This window comes from Ptiloglossa arizonensis, chromosome 2 (assembly GCF_051014685.1).
Source record: "Ptiloglossa arizonensis isolate GNS036 chromosome 2, iyPtiAriz1_principal, whole genome shotgun sequence".
Taxonomy (NCBI): Eukaryota; Metazoa; Arthropoda; class Insecta; order Hymenoptera; family Colletidae; genus Ptiloglossa; species Ptiloglossa arizonensis.
In genome coordinates, this window is record NC_135049.1 from 27,527,190 (window position 1) to 27,547,102 (window position 19,913).

At 30.4% G+C, this 19,913-nt stretch overlaps 6 protein-coding genes across 12 annotated transcripts; 3 read left to right on the top strand and 3 right to left on the bottom strand.

Moving 5' to 3' along the window:
- Nucleotides 1-1,310: 1,310 nt before the first annotated feature.
- Geminin (geminin DNA replication inhibitor) lies at nucleotides 1,311-3,215 on the bottom strand. 2 transcript variants are annotated; one of them, XM_076327313.1, is made up of 5 exons: nucleotides 2,881-3,206; nucleotides 2,342-2,457; nucleotides 2,144-2,268; nucleotides 1,857-2,029; nucleotides 1,311-1,788 (listed from the first exon to the last, which is right to left on the bottom strand). In XM_076327313.1, the coding sequence occupies exons 1-5, from the start codon at nucleotides 2,932-2,934 to the stop codon at nucleotides 1,729-1,731; spliced, it is 528 nt and encodes a 175-aa protein (XP_076183428.1). In that variant the 5' UTR covers nucleotides 2,935-3,206; the 3' UTR covers nucleotides 1,311-1,728. The 2 variants fall into 2 exon arrangements, with proteins under 2 accessions (XP_076183428.1, XP_076183427.1); XM_076327312.1 differs by having other exon boundaries at nucleotides 1,311-2,029; nucleotides 2,881-3,215.
- A 331-nt stretch (nucleotides 3,216-3,546) lies between these two features.
- On the top strand, nucleotides 3,547-11,355 carry Spt4 (Transcription elongation factor subunit spt4). Of its 4 annotated transcripts, XM_076327327.1 has the most exons (5): nucleotides 3,550-4,087; nucleotides 4,169-4,275; nucleotides 4,364-4,419; nucleotides 5,088-5,222; nucleotides 5,789-7,068. In XM_076327327.1, exons 1-4 carry the CDS (start codon nucleotides 4,019-4,021, stop codon nucleotides 5,204-5,206), a joined length of 351 nt encoding a protein of 116 aa, XP_076183442.1. In that variant the 5' UTR covers nucleotides 3,550-4,018; the 3' UTR covers nucleotides 5,207-5,222; nucleotides 5,789-7,068. The 4 variants fall into 4 exon arrangements, with proteins under 4 accessions (XP_076183443.1, XP_076183442.1, XP_076183446.1 ...); XM_076327328.1 differs by having other exon boundaries at nucleotides 3,547-4,087; nucleotides 5,088-7,079; XM_076327331.1 differs by lacking the exons at nucleotides 3,550-4,087; nucleotides 4,169-4,275; nucleotides 4,364-4,419; nucleotides 5,789-7,068 and adding an exon at nucleotides 10,742-11,355 and having other exon boundaries at nucleotides 4,913-5,222.
- LOC143155063 (uncharacterized) lies at nucleotides 4,381-8,950 on the bottom strand. The gene is made up of 6 exons (XM_076327323.1): nucleotides 7,393-8,950; nucleotides 6,957-7,317; nucleotides 6,714-6,877; nucleotides 6,456-6,597; nucleotides 6,207-6,349; nucleotides 4,381-6,020 (listed from the first exon to the last, which is right to left on the bottom strand). The coding sequence occupies exons 1-6, from the start codon at nucleotides 8,521-8,523 to the stop codon at nucleotides 5,796-5,798; spliced, it is 2,166 nt and encodes a 721-aa protein (XP_076183438.1). The 5' UTR covers nucleotides 8,524-8,950; the 3' UTR covers nucleotides 4,381-5,795.
- Mago (mago, exon junction complex subunit) lies at nucleotides 9,303-10,134 on the top strand. Its single transcript, XM_076327326.1, has 2 exons — nucleotides 9,303-9,506; nucleotides 9,581-10,134. Exon 2 carries the CDS (start codon nucleotides 9,646-9,648, stop codon nucleotides 10,084-10,086), a length of 441 nt encoding a protein of 146 aa, XP_076183441.1. The 5' UTR covers nucleotides 9,303-9,506; nucleotides 9,581-9,645; the 3' UTR covers nucleotides 10,087-10,134.
- On the bottom strand, nucleotides 10,472-14,008 carry LOC143155064 (lysophospholipase D GDPD1). Of its 2 annotated transcripts, XM_076327324.1 has the most exons (9): nucleotides 13,724-14,008; nucleotides 13,591-13,633; nucleotides 13,285-13,466; nucleotides 12,996-13,216; nucleotides 12,780-12,913; nucleotides 12,599-12,716; nucleotides 11,998-12,448; nucleotides 10,772-10,942; nucleotides 10,472-10,695 (listed from the first exon to the last, which is right to left on the bottom strand). In XM_076327324.1, exons 1-7 carry the CDS (start codon nucleotides 13,845-13,847, stop codon nucleotides 12,323-12,325), a joined length of 948 nt encoding a protein of 315 aa, XP_076183439.1. In that variant the 5' UTR covers nucleotides 13,848-14,008; the 3' UTR covers nucleotides 10,472-10,695; nucleotides 10,772-10,942; nucleotides 11,998-12,322. The 2 variants fall into 2 exon arrangements, with proteins under 2 accessions (XP_076183439.1, XP_076183440.1); XM_076327325.1 differs by lacking the exon at nucleotides 11,998-12,448.
- Nucleotides 14,009-14,438: 430 nt separating this feature from the next.
- Etl1 (SWI/SNF-related, matrix-associated actin-dependent regulator of chromatin, subfamily a, containing DEAD/H box 1) lies at nucleotides 14,439-19,392 on the top strand. Of its 2 annotated transcripts, XM_076327321.1 has the most exons (13): nucleotides 14,439-14,453; nucleotides 14,592-14,856; nucleotides 15,114-15,244; nucleotides 15,317-15,498; nucleotides 15,561-15,789; nucleotides 16,240-16,573; nucleotides 16,642-16,916; nucleotides 17,031-17,168; nucleotides 17,251-17,574; nucleotides 17,659-17,960; nucleotides 18,067-18,279; nucleotides 18,348-18,454; nucleotides 18,516-19,392. In XM_076327321.1, the coding sequence occupies exons 2-13, from the start codon at nucleotides 14,751-14,753 to the stop codon at nucleotides 18,674-18,676; spliced, it is 2,502 nt and encodes an 833-aa protein (XP_076183436.1). In that variant the 5' UTR covers nucleotides 14,439-14,453; nucleotides 14,592-14,750; the 3' UTR covers nucleotides 18,677-19,392. The 2 variants fall into 2 exon arrangements, with proteins under 2 accessions (XP_076183436.1, XP_076183437.1); XM_076327322.1 differs by lacking the exon at nucleotides 14,439-14,453 and having other exon boundaries at nucleotides 15,320-15,498; nucleotides 18,516-19,391.
- Nucleotides 19,393-19,913: the final 521 nt, after the last annotated feature.

Consider the following 19,913-nt stretch of genomic DNA (forward strand, 5'->3'; position numbering starts at 1 on the left):
AGGATAATTTCGTGTCGCCAAGTAAAATCGACACAGCGGCTGGTGCCGTGATTGCGAAATACCGATCAATCGCAAGTGGACACGTTTCTTTTTGTTGCAGAACGTGCAGCTGGATAATTTCTCGACGAGCTGGAACAACGGATTGGCGTTTTGCGCTTTGCTTCATCATTTTAGACCAGACGCTTTCGACTATAATTCTCTACGGCCGGAGAATCGCAGGATGAACTTCGACTTGGCGTTTAGAAAAGCCGAGTAGGCATCGCGATTTCCTTTATCTCTCAGCTCCTGAAAATTGAATGGTTTAAGTCGAAAAAAATTGTAGACTGTTATCTATGCGCTTCATAAGTACCATGTTTCGTTACTTAAAGTGAAGTAAATTTAACTTACACCATCCTTAATTTTCAAGAAATCGATTCTCAACTGTGGAGTCTAAATGGCTCGCACTGTTCTTTCGTAGGCTCACAAATTTGTTTCTATTAGACAAATGGATATTCGTCCATTCGCATCGTGCTAAAATCAATTGTGTCAAATTCAGAAGTGTTAAATTTGGTCTTCGATTACGTTCTTCAAATTCGATAACCACGATTAAGTCTCTTCGGAAAATTTGTTAAAGACGGCATGTTGTTCGCAGCGAACTCGCCGGCATCGCACCGTTACTTGATGTTGAGGACATGGTGATGATGCGTCGACCAGATTGGAAGTGTGTCTTCACCTACGTGCAGTCTATCTATCGCCGTTTCAAGGACGAAGATTAAGGACTGACTTCAACGCTTCTCGACGGCGTTCCGCAGTGCAAACCCGACGTTCACCGACTCTCACGATTCAGTTCCCGTGAGACGGTCCACTATCCGTTTAATTGGTCATCAAGGAAACGACACATCCTTTGAACGAGATGGGAAAGAGAAAACACTCGAGGCGAAAGTCCTCGTTCAAGAATAGTGAATAATAAAGTTCGCTTTTGCGCGTCCCGCATTTAGCAGCGCGTCCAGCAACAATTTACGCACGACTTCCTGGCAGCCTTCCGAACTTTTATAACTTTTCACCGAAACGATGATGCAGTAGATAATGGCTTCCTCGAACACGCAGTGTTGTGACTGGTGTATTAACGAAACACCGTTAGTCGTTGCCAAAACCGATGTTAGCGTTGATGTTTTTCAATGGAACTCAAGGTCTTCTATGCCAAAGATTTGTGAAATAAATACGTGATACTAGCAATTTCTCCATTGGTACCATTACTCCTCGTCGTAAACATTATCTGGAAACAAAGTATGATAAAATTTTATTATAGATAAAAATTAGGAGGACTCAACACGTGGGTAGGAATTTACTGAACGAAGTGAAAGATGTTGAGATATAAAGAACTGAAATCATAGTCTTTTTTAGAAAACTCATTTATTAGTTGTTATCAAAATTATACAATATATACGTTTATAACTAGTACTCTACGAGGTAAACGTGTTTGTAATCACGACCATAGTCTTACGTTGAATAAGTAGAAAATTATAAATGATTCGTTTACGCATACACGTAACCTTGAATGACTAAATGTAACAGAAAGTAATATAGAAGCTTTAACATTTTCAGTTCATTGAAGTTTTACTCAGACTTTTTATTATGCTACACGTCGTATCAAAGACGGAGGCATTATATTATCTCCGATATGGAGATACTCATCCCTATATCTTGAATCATAAGGCACCATTTGGTACTGAATGACAAAACTTTAAATTAAAGGGTACTATCTTCTAGAGAATTATTTATATCATTTCTGTCTTCTCCAATCATTTCCTGCAACAAATATCCCATTTAAATACAAAGAATAATTTAAAAATTGCAAAGAAAACTATTAATAATACCTGTAAAACTTCAACAAGTGCTCTTGATTCATCTAACATTTCTTTATATATGCAGTTCTCTTCTTCTAATTTTTCAACACGATCGGACAGTTCTTTATTTTCTTCTAAAGCATCGTCTAGTGCTATCCGCCGTCTTTCAGCTAATACTTCCCAATAGTTTTCGCTAGGTCCTGCTGTTGTGAATATACAATAGATATCTTCAAAGTAATAATTACACAACTACTTGTACTTTGTCATTTATTTAATGAAAAATAAGTTCTCTGTGATATTATTTGTAACAAACGTACCATCTGATGTTAAATCTTCAACTTCGATCTTAATCTTCTCCCCCCTTGCAGTTTGTACACCTTTATCCTTAAGTGTTATTTTTTTGCGTTTTGGACCATCGTGTTTTGATTTATCAATTATTTCGCTAAATCATAAAAATTATCTTGCATATCACACTTAAGAAATAGAATTACTAGTAAATCACAAAAATTACTTACGGTTTAATTGTTTCTTTTGCTGACAGAGCAGATCTGAGCATTCTCCCACCACCAACTAAATTTTCTTTGTCAGTGGCTGCTGGCTGCAAAACGTGCAAAGACTTTCTGACCTTATCCTGTTTCAGTAAAAGAGTAAAAAGATATATGATACTCTTCAAAGCCTTTAAATGCAATTAATTATGTTGTACTAATCTATGATCTCATAAGTACAATTAGAAACAAATAAATTAAGTATAGTAATGTTGTAAATATAACATGTCGTACAGAATAAATTGATATTAGAATAATGAATGATATACAACTTGAAGCATTAATTAGGGTCATAAAAACCAGGTATCAAAACGTAATAGTTCTTTAATAAAAAAGAAATATTTGGAATAATTTCTTGAATTACAGTATTTTACATTGTGTAAATCAATTAAAAAATTTTGTAAAATGCAATGATTTTAATACAATTAAGGTACAAGCAATAATTTTGGCTTTCCATAAAGATTGAAGTAAATAGAATTTAATAAAAAAAAACACGTTATATTACTAACCTCAGAGGCAGCAGTTTTGGCGGTAGAAATCTTTGTACCACCTCCAGGTTTCATGATAGCGGCCGTTAGAGACGCGAGTCAATGAAAATATACGAAGAAAATATTGCAACAATAAGCAATTAATAGGTAAACTATTATTTGTTTTCAAATTATGCTGTCTTCGGATTAAATATTTAAATATTTCTAATGTACAACTTCAGATGAAACCATCCTTGTCCACATCCACTTCACGAACGTTAAAATACACACCCCAATTTTTCCCGCGTTCAATGCTTCATCACACTTGTCTAGTTCTGAAGTCTTCGTTTTAAAATATAACAAAAAATAACTGAAATTTTTTACTAGTTTCTATAAGAATTAGAGAATTAAAATATCAAAATTGTAAACTTTAAACTATTTTAATTTCATCAATTAGAACCTAATATAAGTATATATATGCATTTTATATTTCCTTTAAATAAGACATTTTAAAAGTTTAGGAATATATAAGTCCTTAAATGATCAAATTAAATTGTGATAAATTGATAAATAAATTTTGATGTTAAAAAGAAATGTAATATTTATCATTGTTTGTCAAACATAGGTTTTTTTTTATCATCATCGTTGGCGATACTGATGTCACTGATGAATTACATGTAGCAACCGAACTTAAATTTGCACCAAGAAAGAACGGAAAAGAAAAGAATATTTGTGTTAAATTATTTCTAATTTGTTTTAATTTTGTACCGGTATAGAACAAAATTGGCAAATTGAGTCCATTTTTGGAAAGAAAAAGTTGAGGATCCCTGCGTTATTTGAAATTTAATGGTATTAAAACCATACGAGAATTGTTTATTGTTCATAGCCTACAGATGGCGGTCATTGTATGTTTGAGTTATTTTAGTTGAAATTTGGTATAATGTTCAATTATTAGTGATGAGAATGTGACTTTAAACAGATGTAAACATATATAGTTGTATGTTCTGTCAACATTTACACCCTGTATTGTGTTTAATTGATTACGTATTGGGGTTATTTTTCAAGCCGTTCGGGTATTTAATACCAATATACATTGAAACGGATCTATAAGTAATCAGTTTAAAGGAATACATATTCTAATAAATGAAATAAAAAACACATTGTCGGTCAGATATTAATCATGTCAATGGAAACAGTTCCTAAAGACTTACGTGGACTAAGGGCTTGTTTGGTATGCTCTTTGATTAAGGTATATTATTTACAAACTTCTAATCCTTTATCATTAGTTCGATATAACATTAAATAAATAAAACATGTAATCTTATCATAGACGTTCGATCAATTTGAATTTGATGGTTGTGATAATTGCGATGAATTCTTGCGAATGAAAAATAATAAGGATAATGTTTTCGATTGTACAAGTTCCAACTTCGATGGGTGAGTTATTAAGGATTAAAAAAAATTTCATTCAGTAATTTATTGTAACTGCTAATTTTTTAAATCATTGTTTATATGTTATTTTTAGTATGATTGCTGCAATGAGCCCTGAGGACAGTTGGGTTTGCAAATGGCAAAGAATAAGTAAGTAACAAATTTATATCTGTATACAGTAAGTTAAGATTAAGCAAGAGAAATATTGTTACTTTATTCTTGTATACCTTTACAAAATTATAACAGTTACATTATCTTATAGTAAATCATAATATAAACTGTTACCCTCTGTCCAACATTATTTTGACATTCAAAATTTTATAACATTTTTTCGAGTACCGAATAAGTGAATTTCTCTTTTCTTTAATTCTTATTTTTGGCAGTGCAAATGACAACAATGTGAATCACGTTATGCATTACATTTGTAAGTGTATTTAAAGGCAGCACTCTGTACAAGTTTTGAAGCCAATATTTTGATACAAATAATGCATTTAATACAAAACAATGCAGCATGTATATTTGCAATTTAATAAGTTCGTTTGCCTCTGAGATTCTTTATGTTAAATACTATTATACATTTATACAGAACTTTTACTAATATGTATGACAATATGTATAATTATTAAGGAACATGCTCATGTGCGTACACAAGATTTTATCTTAACATGTTTTAATTTTGTGTATATTTTGCAATAATTTTTACATATTATTTTCCATTGTTTTATGGTTCTTTAAACTAAGATGAAACGAAGGATAGAATTCCCTTGCTAGTTATAAACATTTGTTAGAATAACCGAGATTCGTTTGTTTTTCTTTAGATCGATTTTGCAAGGGTGTATACGCAATATCAGTATCAGGGCGATTACCAGCAGGAGTTATAAGAGAGATGAAAAGCAGAGGAATAGTATATAGACCGCGCGATACAAGTCAACGATAATTTTGAACTTGTAAATGTAAGAAGACTACTATATTTTATTGTAATATCATATAATAGAATAATATTTTAGTTTTTATCTCACGTTTGAAATTCACTATGAATTTATAAGATTTTCTCGAAAATATTACTTCAATTTGATTGATATGAACTTTTGTTCAGGTTTAAGAATTCTCTTATATCCCCTTCAACCTTTTTGTCTATACTTAAGATTTAGTAAGATTTTTTCACAATTTTATTTTCACCCTATTCAAATGGACTATAGCCTATTAATATTTCCCTCTAGCCTTTTCACTGTCTGTACAATATTTTTGAACGGACTAGTCAGTAATATCTTGAAAATTTTCAAATTTAAAGAATATATACAATTTACATGGAATCCATTCTCCTATATCATACACATGCTCCATTTCTTTTAATTCCATGGTTTTGTTACGTGATAAATATTTAAAAATGTCAATGTTTGATTTTCTAATTAATAATTACATGTAAAGTTAGTCTGTTCTGTTTCCTACAAATCCTTTGTGTAATAAGTTAATGTGTGTACATTAAAAATTTATGAACGTAAGCTGTTTTCTTATACAGATCAGTATCAAATATGATTGTTACCTGGACATATGTTTGAATGAGAATAGAAAGACGGATGCCGCATCATCGGCAAATGACTGTTTACACAATTAAGCCATAAATTAGCACAAGTAACGTGATAATTATTTTCATTATATACTACCCTGCCACTAGTGATAACCGTTAAACAAAGTGAACAACAAATGGCTTCTCCTTGATGCAAAGGCCAAGCTGGTAGTTCCGTAACAATCTGGAATATTTTATAAGAAACCATAAAAAGAGTTGTTAAGAATTTCTTAATAAGAGTTTTAGAGGCACAATTTTGTTACCAATATATACATGTTACTACAGCCATTACATTCTTAATTTTTCATAAAAAAAACTTGTTTAAAAGTAAAGTGTTTATAAGGGATTACATAATAGTGTTGTTTTTTACCGGTATATTTGCATAAAATGGCTCCATTTCTGCCCAAATCCGGTCAATATCCATTAGCAATTCATCAAATCCTATTATATTAATATCCATTTCTTTATACGAAAAATTAACACGTCTACAAACAGCTGCGACTTCAGCTAAATCTAAAAAGAAACAGTACAAAATAATTATCTGCTAAATTTTTTTAAGAAATTAATAATATTTAAACAAAAAATACAATGAACGAATAGAGTTTTTAATGTTACTTACTGCAAAGGAAATTATATCCTTGTGCTGAATTTAATACTTCGTGCAACACAAGTTCTGAATTAATACTTGTAAATATATTTGCAGCTACTTGTAACAATAATACACAGCTTTCCATGTATTGCTTCCATTCCCAATATTCGGTCTGTGAACACAAATATATATTGTCTTTTATTTTGGTCTATCATTATTCTGTGTAATACAGTAAATATAATATACAATCTATTCTTGAATTTATATGTAAAAGAAAAATTTAACAACCTGATGTGTGGTATCTATTATTTGCTCATCTTCCACATTTGTAGGTAAGAAAGACTTAAGATCTAAACTAGGCACAGATCCTGATCGAGTCAGTGCATTTGGTGCACCATTTACGAATTCTATACTATTAATTGATATGGCGTCTTCCTTTTGAAGAACTTTTCCTTAAAATGAAACATTATTATGATACTGTTTGTAATAAAATGAACAAAAATAAATAGTATGAATAATTATATTATTTACCTGTTTCTAATGAGCGCTCTTCTACAGTATCTTCAAGTTTAAGATTGTCGAATGATTCAGAAATTTCAGGCATAAGATTGAAATCTACTGTATTCGTGTTGGTGTTGCTAGATTTAAACTCAAAATTTGTAAGTATGTCAGTGTCCAAAGTATTTGCAACACGAGTGCCAATAACAGGCTGTTCTGCAGATACAAATTCTCCAAACTCGTCAGTTGATTGATTATTATAACTTGCATTTAAATCTGGTTCTGTTGTTACAGTTGTTTCTTGAACCAATGCGCGCAAGGCACTATATTTATCCTCAACAAGTTGGAGACTCATAAGATCCTGCTGAGTAGGTTGCAATGTTCCTGTTGAAATCTAAATAATATCTGATATTAAAAACTAGGACTAGGAAATATTTATAAATAACATGCTTTATTAATACTATAGTACCTTATCTGACCATTCTACTTTGTTCAAAACATCTTTATCATTGGTTAAATTCATAATTTCTGTGTTTGTATGATCTTTTACATTTTCACTATGGTCCTTGGGCGGATCATTGTTTCTTATCACTGTATCCTTAAGTATTACTGTTTTAGATTGATTCTTTATTGTACATTTAGGAAATATGTCTGGTGAACAATCCACTGTAGGCTGATCTTTACTTTGAGGTGATGCATTTAAAAGTGCAGATGTAACCCGTGTTTGAATAGCACCATGTGCAGATTTAGCATTAATGTTATTCTTCTTTGACTTTTCCATAGGTTTTTTAACACCTAAATTGTGGTTTGCAAGTCTACTGCCAATAGCTGAGCCCTGTTTTGTGTCCCAAATGGGAACACTAGGAATGTTAGGAATTGGAGCGCTTTGAAATTCAGAAAAATCATCACACGAATCTGATGCAGATGAATGCTTAAAATCTAACTGAGTGCGATTTGTTTGTCTTCCATCTTTAAATACATTATTTAAATCCCACACAGCAGTAGAAGAGGCATGAGATTTATTATCAAAACACGAAACTTTCCCAGGTACATTGTTTGTCATTTGCATATTTAAATCCGAAGATATGATTCCGTGTTGAAGCAATTTTGTCTTTCCCTTCATTTCTGAAGAATATCTTCCATCTGGACCAAGAAAGTTGACTTCGGGGTTGTCATTAAGGCTTTGAAATCTAGTTGCACAATTTAATTGTGCAACAGGATGTAAATTCATTAAACATTCAATATTTAAGTATGGAGTAGGCGGAAATGGAAGAAAATGTAATATATCTAGGCTGTTAAAAGTATAAGAAGCCTGTGCTGCAGAGACAAGAGCAAGAACAACGTACAATTCTTGCTCTGTGAGTTGGCCAGCATACTTTTGATTTGCCAAGTTCCATATGTGACCAAGAACTTCCGTAGAAAGTTTACTAGTGAGCAACAAGGGAAAGACTTTGTTGGTATCGACGAGCAGCTCTGTTTGCATTCTATTTGATCTAACCTTGTCTTCTCGCACTGCTTCCCATACCATCTTATAGATTGGCGGTAAAGTAGTAGAATTAGTCCACACCCAAGGTGGCAATTGATTCAGTCTTTCATCCATGTGAGCTTTGTTCGTCTTTAATAAGTAATCCTTCGGCCGAACTTTTGCTATGAAGAGCTTAAGTTACGTGAACTCGTCGAGGAGAATAATTTCATCCTTCAGCTTACTACCTTGGTACATACATCAAAGTAAACACTATAAACATTTCACTCGTTTACGTGGTAATTTTAACATTCGCGCGTGTCACCTGCATTACATTCGTCGTTAATAGTTCTCATTGTGAAAGGCGTACAAAAAAATTGTGAGGCTTTTTTTGATTATACGGTTAAATCAGATCTATTAATTCGAGACAGAAGAGGCAATTGCGTGGCACACAAATTGACAATTCAGGTGTCACCGGATGACCACTGGACGATGTCTTATCTGATCCGCGACAAGTGTGACAAAGTTCGTTCAAAATTCGGGTTTAAGGTGCTTTACAGTGCAATTGCATCTTACAACGTCACTTTAATTTTCAATATCGTAATTGTTAAAAATACAACGACATAAGACGTTCTAATATTTTTCATGTTAAAATACGTTTTATTTAACTTTTATTGTTAAATTAATATTTTTATTTTACGCACAATTCTGTGTAATTCTTTTTTTTACACATCGATAATTTTGTACAAAGTTTTAATTTTGAAAATAAAGGAAGCAATCTTAAGAATCAAAGAAATAATTACTAAATTCATAATTTAAAAATGTCAATCAAGTAAATGTAAAAGGAGATTTTTTTCACATTATATCATTCGTTAGATGTGACCACTAAAACGTAATCACATATAAACTGCCTTAATGTTCAAATATGGCCGATGATTAGTATAATCATAGCTTGACGCGATGTTTGTATTTTGTTGTGCATAACAATACTTACTATACAAAGTGAGTGCTTCTACAGGTAATTTGCATATACTTGTTTAAACATTTATTGAAGTCGTGAAGGAGGTGCGTAAGAAGAAAAGAGATTGGAATTTATACAAAAAAGAAACTAGAAGCTTAAGGTACGTAAATAACCTCTTGATATTTTAAGCAACTTCAGTATTTCGAATTAAAAGTCACATGTTTGTTTTTTTAGGTGAGTTCGTAATCGTTGAAATACCATCAAATTTAACCGAAAGTTACGTTGAGTTTGTGTTTACGATGTCAACGGACTTTTATATACGCTACTATGTCGGTCACAAAGGGAAATTTGGTCATGAATTTCTCGAGTTCGAATTCAGACCAGACGGTAAATTACGATACGCAAACAATTCGAATTATAAAAACGATACTATGATTCGGAAAGAGGCATATGTTCATCAGTGCGTTATGGAGGAACTAAAAAGGATTATTCAAGATTCTGAAATTATGCAGGAAGATGATTCTTTGTGGCCACAACCAGATCGAGTTGGACGTCAAGAGTTAGAGATTGTAATTGGAGATGAACATATATCATTTACAACCTCAAAGACTGGTTCTTTGTTGGATGTAAATCAATCACGTGATCCAGAAGGACTGCGTTGCTTCTATTATCTCGTACAGGATCTCAAGTGCTTAGTATTCTCTCTTATAGGACTTCACTTCAAAATAAAACCGATATAAATATGTATAATTATATTACAATCCACTTCAGGTTTAAATAAATCTAATGTAATTACTTGACTGTAAGGAAATACATGATAATTTTTAATTAGCTTTGCATTTAATTTTTTTATTAATACTTGAGGTATGAAGAAGACTTAAACAAGAAATAAAATTGTTAAATAGAGATAATCTTATTCATACTTGTGTTGTAAGATTTATTCTTTTAAGAATATAACTGATAAAAGATATTAATTAGTTACAAAGAATTTGTGTGATTCATTTCATCTGATTATATGAAACAAAAATTTTAGTTTGAATGAAACAGTTTATTGCTATAATTAACAAGAAGTTTAATGTAAGTAGGAATCATGTACACGATATGATTTTCTAACCTCTATTTGTTCTTTTAAACCATTATTCTTTATTTTTTATTTCACAATTCAAATATAATTCATAATCGTCACATAAGTTATTTTTTAGAGTTACATGATAAAACAAATAGATTAATTTTTTTATGATATTGCAAAAAATACTCAATTCTTGGCTGGCTCTTCTTTAAATCTTGACCTCTGTGTAACATGTGAAAAAACTTCATATCAAATGTTGTAATTGTTCCAAAGTGTTAATCTGTGAATAATATTGTTTTGTGATAATAGCTTATTATTTGTTACAGAAATAAAATGTCTTCTCAAGATGAACCTACCAACCAAAATGACAATGAGTACACTGATCGAGTTGTTGTGGATGTAGTGCATTCAAGATTCCGATCAATCCAAGTGCACTGTGATATATGTAATATGGACATCGATGGAAACCATATTTCTATTAACAAACATTTCCATAGTTCTCATCCTTCTAAGGAACATTGCGTTTACTGTAAAGGCAAAGTATTTTTTTATATGCAAATGCCAACTGATGATTCTACTGAACAACCAAAAAAGGTCATTTATCATAAGTGCAATCAGTCTTAAGGAAGTACATTACATATGAGTTTGACTTTTCATTACAAGTACTGAAAAAAAGTACAAAAGAAATTTTTTTCACATTAGTATTTATAAATGAAAAACATTTCTTATACAATATTTTTACATTAGCATCAGTTTAATATGAAACATAAAAAGTATAAGTAAATGTAAATATAAAAATCTTTAATATTGTAGAAGCAATTTTACAGCTTAAGGTATAGAAACATTGTAGCTTATGAACATATTGAAGTTTATTTTTATATATCATTATAAAGGTACATGTATTTGTACATAACGTAAACTTGTCTCCATACGAGTTACACGTAAGACATGTTCTTAATAATCTTACCATAAAATTGTACAAAATGTATAATTTTACACCTATTTGTAGAAACTTTTTTTAATTTGCAAATTGTACTTTAATAGGTATTTTTTTGCAACATTATTAAAGACTATTTAAACAATAAAAAGAAATTCAAAATTTAAATAAGCAATAGATTAATATTGAAATTCTATGAGGCTGTTGTAGATGGTCTAAAAAAAAATATACTTAAATGTAAGAAAATATTTTTCAGATCAAATTATGTAACATAAAATTTAATTGTAATAAATTAACTGCTGTAATTCAGTTTAGATTTTATAACTATTTTAGCTCAATACATGTTAATTGTGTTTATTATTATACTCAATATAGTATTAAAATTTTATAATGAATATGAAAAAATAATTCGCTACCGTTTTACTTTAAAAAATACTATCTGTTTATGAATCTGTTTTATAAATTTTTATATCGAAGAATGTGTTGCAATAAATTTTAATTAAATGACTTAGTATTTCATAATTATACTCTATGTGTAGTATTTAGTAGTAGTTATTATTACTGACATTGAACTGCATTTCGTTCATTATAAAATGTATAAAATTACAATAATATTAATAATACTGATAATACATGATAACATACGTAAATTTCGAACTTTCTAATATTTTCTTGAAGCGTGGCACCATCCATACATTTTGTTTGATATATCTGATAAGTATTATACTTCTTACTTAATGTTTTATCAGAAATTCCGAAATTAATAATTGTTTTAATTAGACAGAATAGTAAAAATAAGTTTCACTTTCTCTTCATATTATGTGTGCAATTTTTTAAATAAACTATTCTGATTCTTTCTCATTTTTCATGTCTTAGAAATAAAAATTGGATAGTGGATTTTGGTAAAAAATAAATTCTTAACGTATTTAGTATATATCAATTTTGTTTTCCAGAATTCAATATTTATGTTTCATTCAAATGAATGATCTTTCAAAAATAGTTTCAATTTTGTAGGATAGTCTGTCATTACACCTGTTGCTCCAAGATCGAAGGCTTTTTGAAATTCCTCCTCTTTATTCAAGACCCAAAAATAAACCTATAAACATATATTTCAACAGATTTGAATACCTCAATTAAATGCTTTCTTAATATTCTAAAATATTCCTGTCATTAAAAATATTATTTTATCTAAAATAATGTGCTCACAAGATAAAATAGCAAATTTGTGATTATTATATTGGCTTACATGTATTCCACGAGCTTTTAGGTGGTTGAATAAGCAAGGCCTCATTAGCAATACACTAATAGTGCGTACAAACATCTTTTTTAAAGGTACAAATGTTGAAGTTAAATCTTCCATGCGCCTATAGTAGTGTGATAATTATTAATTTTATTTAAGTGTGTATTAAGTAATGTGCTCAAGGTACCGTAAATAAATGGAAGGTAGAAATATTTCCAGATGTGTTTCCTTCAGAGGTACAAATGGTAATAAGCCAGTATACATGAGAATTATTAACATGGTTACACGTCGGATAGAAAATAATAAATTTACATTTGGATTCTGTATAAAAAAACAACATTACTTTTGTTATTTAATTGTAATGATATAAATTTTTAAATTATTTAAAATACTAATTAGTTACCGTTTCATAACATTTTTTTGTTATCTCATTACTAAAATTTCCCCATACTGTATATTCCTCTCGATTGAATTGTTTTATTAGGTCAGACACCTTTGATATAAGTTGGTCATCATTTATTTTAATATCTATATTAATTGGCATATTGGGAAATGCCTCAAATACTTCTTTCAATAAAGCAAAATGTCTTTCTTCCTCCTTTTCTGGTCCAATGTATTCTTTATCTGTTGAACTTTAGTTTTTAAATAATTTTATTCAGTAATATATTTTGAGAAATATAATTTATAATTACCTGGATCAAAATCAATTGGAAGGCGTAGTTTTAAGAGAGGCAAATCTTTGTAATTCAATTCTGAAATATTCTTATTTGTACCTGTACTGCGTAAAAGATTTTGATCATGAGATACAACTACTTCTCCATCTTTTGTAAGGTGACAGTCTAATTCCAACATTTCTGTTCCAATTGCGACAGCTCTAGAACAATAATTACATTTATAATATAGCAATTACAACAAAGAATAAAAAATAATTATTTCTTTAAACATTGCTATAATTCATTGTTTTAGGATCTTGAGACTTTGAAAAAACTATAACTAACCGTTTGAATGCGTACATTGTATTTTCAAAGCCCTCTCCTGCTCCTTAAAAAAATAATTTAATGTACATTTAAATGTGTCACTTACATATACATAAAATATAATCATCCAATCATAAAGAATTATGAAACAAACCTCCCCTATGGCTAATGTGCTGACATGTAAATTTTACTTTCTTCTTTTTGTGCAATAACGTCGGATATTTGAAAAGTATTATTGATGTCAACATATAACCTCCGATTAACGTGTATAGTATCATCTTATATTAATTTATTGTTCCTTAATTCTGTAATCTATCAATTCATAACGCTAATGTTTCGAACAGATTCTAATTAAGATACAAATAAATTAATTGTATGACAATTTTAACAAATGACATGGGAGAATTTCACTCAATAATTGACTACATGACGCATTCTGTTGATTTTGACGTAACTGTGAATGAATCAAATACGAAATCTTATGGGTGAAATCACATGAAAAGTTTCTGTTTGGCGCGCGTGTATGGAAATACTATATTATGATGTCTGTAACTTTTTAATTTATAATACTTTTATTTTAATAGTAACATAAAGATATTATTTTATTAATGGATAATTAATATTTTTTCGTAGATTATTAATCCGTATGACAACTAGAAATATGTCTCCGGCAATATTAATTCGTTTCATTCAAGAGAAAAGTTACCATCGTTTGTAACACCAGAATAACTGTTGTACAGAAGCACAGGCCTTGGTTGGTGCAGCCGTTGGTAACGGAACTTGGTAACTTTCCTTTCACGCGGTATAATACATATCATCGAGTAATTATAGTTCGAATGATCGTCGTTTCAAAATGCACAACTGACATGTGATTAGAAAATCTTGTAAGTATAATTTTATAAGTAACAACTACTCCAAGAGTAATAAGGTTGTATTATATTTTTATTTTTGTTAATAATTGTTGAAAAATGAAAGAACTGCTTTAAATGACTTTAAAATTACTAATAGTCTACAACTCCCAGGTATTCCAAAAGAACTATTAAATAGGTAACTATATTAACCTGTTGGATTTGCATCTTCCCCCTAGTTCGGAGCTTTTCCGAATACACCTGTCAAACGAGTTTTAAAAGCTACCTTTACAAAAATGTGTTTTCGCCAGCGTCTCTCATTCGTTTAACGAGATGTCGGATTCGAATTCACCGAAAACAGATGCAAGCAGCCCAACTCTTTCAGCAAACTTACGACAATTTCGATTCCAAAAGAAACAACTGAAACCGTTAAACATGTGTAAGTCTCTCATTACTTTCGATTTTCAATTTGTAGGTCGATACGACCAGTGTCCATCTTTTGTTGTTGTTTTATCGAGAATAGATTCTTACGTGATCGTTACATTTTTCCGACAAAGAGATTTTCAAACTTTATATTTCTAATTGAATATCAATGTTGTAATAAAAGAACAATATTCATTTTGTTTTGGTTAAAAATAATAGTATTATTAATGATTGTTGTGTAATATGATTACAAATATGAATTGTACTTTTTAGCGGATGATGACAGTAATCTGACAAGTTCTGAGATTCAGTTCCGACGTAAGCCAGTAAATGTAATTGAAGACAGCGACAGTGATGCAGGTAGCCCAACTAAAAATACAGGTTCTTCAGTTGACAAAGACAAGGTAGCATCAATCAATTGTGCACTGAGTTCTTAGAGTTATTGAAAAGACAATATATATATCTTTGTATACAAGCAGGAAGTTCGTAGTAATCCCAATTGGAACAGTGATGATGGTGATGACGTCTCCAGGAATAGGAAAAGGACCTTCAAAAATTCTTCTAAAAGCAGTAAGAAAAAAAGAAGAAAATTGAACAATGAAGAGGATATAGATATTGATTCAGACGAAGCAAATTTTAAAGATAGAGTATTTGATAGGTAAATATGTAATAACTTGATAAGTCTCTATAATTTTAACTGTTTCTTTGTGATATTTGTAGTGATGATGATTCAGACATAGAAATATCCAATGAGCTTACTGGAGATAAAAAGGCAGTTTTGGAATTCATGCAGAATTCTCTTGCATCTGAATTACTTTTAATGTCTCAATGTTCTCAGAAGAAGGCAAATGCTATTATGGAAGCAAGGCCATTTCAAAATTGGAGAGACTTAGTTCAAAAGTTTCAAAATTATAAACATTTGGATACAGAGCTGTTAAATTCAGCTCAAGTAAGTAATAGAATCATACATGTATTTTTATTATCTACCAGTAACCAATATTAACCCTTTAGCTGTGATGTGATTCAACTGAAAGCTGTCCGCTGTGTGCGGGACGATAGTCGCGCGTCGATCGCTGAGATGAAACTAAAACTGAATTGTTTTATTGAAAATATTGAAACATCGACACATTTCGCGATATTCATTTATTTCAATTATTACTACACGTAAATATGCAACATGTATCAGTATGTCAGTATAGTATATTAGTTCATTGAGAAAGATAAATGACATTTTTAACGAAATCTATTAGGCCTATATCTATATATCTTTCAGAAATAATGGTTAACATGTATGAGCGTACATATATGCGATTCGCAAATGAATAACTTTCGTAGTGCGTATATGTACGCCTTCTGGAAGTAAAGGATTAAATTTAATAACGTTGCTCGAATAAAACAGGAATTACTAGCTACGAGAAATGCAGTAGGAACTCTCATGAAGAAGTGTCTCCGTTTATCTACGAATATTGAAAGGGCTGTAGCTGCAGGAGCATCAGCCATCACAAAACAGCCAAAGGGATTATCACCAAATCTAACATTAGCTCCATACCAAATGGTTGGCTTGAATTGGCTAGCTGTGATGCACGCGCAAAATGTGAATGGCATACTTGCAGACGAAATGGGTTTAGGGAAAACTATACAAGTAATAGCTTTTCTTACATATTTGAAAGAGGCTGGCCTCAAAGATGAAAAAGATGGACCACATTTGATTGTTGTTCCCAGTTCAACAATGGGTAAATAGATATTGTAAATTTCTTTGATTTTCATTTTTCTGTTTATAATGCATCTTTAACTTATATAGAGAATTGGAATAACGAGTTAGAAAGATGGTCACCTGGCTTGAAGGTTGTACGATACTATGGTTCTCAGGAAGAAAGAAAAGAGATGAGACTAGGATGGCGAAACGGTGATCTAGACGACGTGGACATTTTGTTAACTACATATAACTTAGTTAGCAGTACACCGGAAGAGCGGAGATTATTTCGTGTTATGCCGATACATTATGTTGTTTTTGATGAAGCTCACATGCTGAAGAATATGAGCACCATTAGATACGAAAATCTTATTAGAATCAATGTAGGTATTTGTTTCTTTATTTAAATACAGTAATTTAAATACACTAATTCTTTATTTAAATAACAATTCGTTGGTGTGGTTAAATAACAACAATATATTATGATTATTGTGTAGGCTAAATATCGAATTCTGTTAACGGGTACTCCTCTACAAAATAACTTATTGGAATTGATGTCACTCTTAACATTCGTGATGCCTTCAATATTTGCTGGCAAACAAGCCGACTTAAAGAGTTTATTTTCAAAAAATCCTGTATGTATTAAATAGTTCAATGACCATAGCATTATTTATAAAGAGTATGATGTTTTACATAGATTAATGTGTCAAATTTTAGAAGGTACCAGCAATTAAAAAAAATGGTGAACAGCCCCTATTTGAGCAGGAACAAGTCAAAGATGCAAAACAAATTATGAGACCGTTTGTGCTACGTCGGTTGAAGATTGAGGTTCTCCGAGATTTGCCTGAAAAAAGTGATCGTGTGATAATGTGTCCAATGACGGAAAAACAACAAAAATTGTACACAAATTTGGTCGCCAAGTTCTCAGCTGAAGCCGATCAAAGCAGCGAAGTTAATGGTGTCGGAATGATGATGCAGTTGAGGAAGTTAGCCAATCATCCACTTTTAGCACGAGATTATTATAACGAATCCAAGTTAAAAGTAAATTCAGTTTATACATATTTATTTAACAAAAGAGTTAAATTTTGTCTTACAGAATTATGATTGTTTGCAATTTTATGTCAGTTAATATCAGACAGGCTAGCGAAAGAACAAGGATATAAACAAAAAAATGCGGATTACATATTCGAGGATTTACACTGGATGTCGGATTATCAAATAAACCAACTGACAAGAACGTACAAGACTTTAGCTGGTCTAGGTTTACAACAAGAACTCATTCCTGAAGCTGGCAAATTAAAAATATTGGACGATTTATTACCAAAGCTACAAGAGGATGGTCATAGAGTACTGATCTTCAGTCAATTTACAATGGTATTGGATATCTTAGAAGAATATCTAACAATTAGAGGAAAAACATATTCAAGGTTTGTTTCATGTTTTATGTTTTATTAATTGACAGCATTTTATAATTTTAAGTTATGCTAATTTTTAAGTATTTTATGTGAACCTTATGTGAACTTATGAATATAGATTGGATGGAAGTACACCGGTAACGGATAGGCAGTTTTTGATAAATCAGTATACGGAAGATGAAAATATATTCATATTTTTATTATCCACAAAAGCTGGAGGTTTAGGGATCAATTTAACAACCGCGGATACCGTTATAATTCATGATATTGATTTCAATCCATACAATGATAAACAGGCAGAGGATCGATGTCATAGAGTAGGTCAAAAAAGGTATGCAATTAGAATCTAAATGTAAGAATTGTTCGATTTATTTATGATAAAATATTAATCGATTTCAGACCAGTTACTATAATTAGATTATTAAGCGAAGGTACTATAGAAGAAGGCATGTACGAAATAGCTAAAGATAAATTGCAACTTGAACAACAAATTACTCGTAATGAAGGTAGGTGTCTTTGTTTCTTTTGTAATTTAATTTAATTGTTGAAAATAAAATCTGTTTGCAGAGAATGAAAGCACGGACAGAAAGAGTGTACTGAAGTTACTTAAGATGACGTTAGGTTTGGATCACAATAAATCCTTATCATTGTCTACAGCGAAGAATGCAAGAACGAGTAATGGAATAACAAACAACGAAGTGGATAGCGACATAGAATTTAAAAATTAATCATTTACTTAAACATATTTTTGACTAGCAGGAAATTTGACAAAATTTTTATATGTATCCTTAAACTTTGTGATAAAGTACTGTTGCAGTTGCACAAAAAAGAGGAAGGTCTGATTTAAAAATTTTATACATCGCACTTTTTTTATTTAATGATTACACGTATGAAACCTCCACAAAAATGTCTACACAATTGTAATCCACGATATTTATGCATCATTAATTCAATCAATTTATATTTTATACATCGATTATTAAATCATTCTTGTATTTATATAAGTATATATTTAGATGCATAGTTAATTTCTATTTTTTTGTGCTTGTGTTTATGTTTCAATATTTAAATATATATTTTTAATGTAAATCTTAGGAAAATGGTTAAGACTGCACAATACTTACTAGTGACATAGAAAGGAACAAAGACCTGAAAATGAACAACAAAAAACTTTATGATAAAAATAGAACATAATACGGATGATACGTCGAAATACATATTTATTTGGTATTACTGTATACACATTCCTCAAGAGATTACTTGATCATTGTACAAAACCATTAAAGGTATTACACTGCTCATCAGAGTTAATTTATTATCTTGTAATACATTTTTATTAGAATTCTAGTAAGACTTTTCGTATGGAAAAAATGGTAATTTAAGTAATTTTCATAATTAAATAAATTAAACATTTTTAATCAAATGGTAACAATAATAAAAACAATAAATATTTCAAATTAAATATAAATTTTTAATACATGCTTTGTAATCGTTTATTGATCAAATAATTGTAAATTGAATGCAAAATTACAAGATTATATAAATAGATTGAATTTTATCTAATTGACAACATGTTTTTCATTTCATTTTAGCCCACTGAAAATACTGTAAATATTTTTTGTAGATTGGACAGAGCAGCTATTAGATTCATTTAGCAAGAAGATTCATTTCATAGAACAAGAAGATTCATTTTAATATAATTTGTAAAAATCAAATGTCTTGTTACAACAAGGGTTCCAATCTTCATAATGTTTTTTTCAGTTACTTATTATGATATATTTAAATATCTTAATCGATACTTTATAATCGAATTCAATTTTATGTAGTAGACACCTTGTCTGATCTAAATTCGCAATATTATAAACTGTCAAATTGCGCTTGCAAATCTTATAAACTATCTGAGATTGGAATCTAAGACGAATCTGTAGCATACTGTAGCTGAAGTAACTTGGAAAGAAAGGGAAA

Bases quoted from the DNA above. Each gene is read 5' to 3' on its own strand.
- Etl1 (XM_076327321.1), top strand. From the start codon at position 14,751: ATGTCGGATTCGAATTCACCGAAAACAGATGCAAGCAGCCCAACTCTT. The intron at 17,169-17,250 runs GTATGTATTAAA...GTCAAATTTTAG, and splicing joins GTTTATTTTCAAAAAATCCT to AAGGTACCAGCAATTAAAAA. The intron at 18,280-18,347 runs GTATGCAATTAG...AATCGATTTCAG, and splicing joins CATAGAGTAGGTCAAAAAAG to ACCAGTTACTATAATTAGAT.
- LOC143155064 (XM_076327324.1), bottom strand. From the start codon at position 13,847: ATGATACTATACACGTTAATCGGAGGTTATATGTTGACATCAATAATA. The intron at 13,634-13,723 runs GTTTGTTTCATA...TATTTTTTTAAG, and splicing joins GCACATTAGCCATAGGGGAG to GAGCAGGAGAGGGCTTTGAA. The intron at 12,914-12,995 runs GTAACTAATTAG...TTTTTTATACAG, and splicing joins CAAAAAAATGTTATGAAACG to AATCCAAATGTAAATTTATT.
- Spt4 (XM_076327328.1), top strand. From the start codon at position 4,019: ATGTCAATGGAAACAGTTCCTAAAGACTTACGTGGACTAAGGGCTTGT. The intron at 4,088-4,168 runs GTATATTATTTA...ATCTTATCATAG, and splicing joins TGGTATGCTCTTTGATTAAG to ACGTTCGATCAATTTGAATT. The intron at 4,276-4,363 runs GTGAGTTATTAA...TGTTATTTTTAG, and splicing joins ACAAGTTCCAACTTCGATGG to TATGATTGCTGCAATGAGCC.
- Mago (XM_076327326.1), top strand. From the start codon at position 9,646: ATGTCAACGGACTTTTATATACGCTACTATGTCGGTCACAAAGGGAAA.
- LOC143155063 (XM_076327323.1), bottom strand. From the start codon at position 8,523: ATGGATGAAAGACTGAATCAATTGCCACCTTGGGTGTGGACTAATTCT. The intron at 7,318-7,392 runs GTACTATAGTAT...GATATTATTTAG, and splicing joins AAGTAGAATGGTCAGATAAG to ATTTCAACAGGAACATTGCA. The intron at 6,350-6,455 runs GTAAGTAACATT...GTTTCTTTTTAG, and splicing joins AGGATATAATTTCCTTTGCA to ATTTAGCTGAAGTCGCAGCT.
- Geminin (XM_076327312.1), bottom strand. From the start codon at position 2,934: ATGAAACCTGGAGGTGGTACAAAGATTTCTACCGCCAAAACTGCTGCC. The intron at 2,269-2,341 runs GTAAGTAATTTT...TTTATGATTTAG, and splicing joins GCAAAAGAAACAATTAAACC to CGAAATAATTGATAAATCAA. The intron at 2,030-2,143 runs GTACGTTTGTTA...TATTCACAACAG, and splicing joins TGAAGATTTAACATCAGATG to CAGGACCTAGCGAAAACTAT.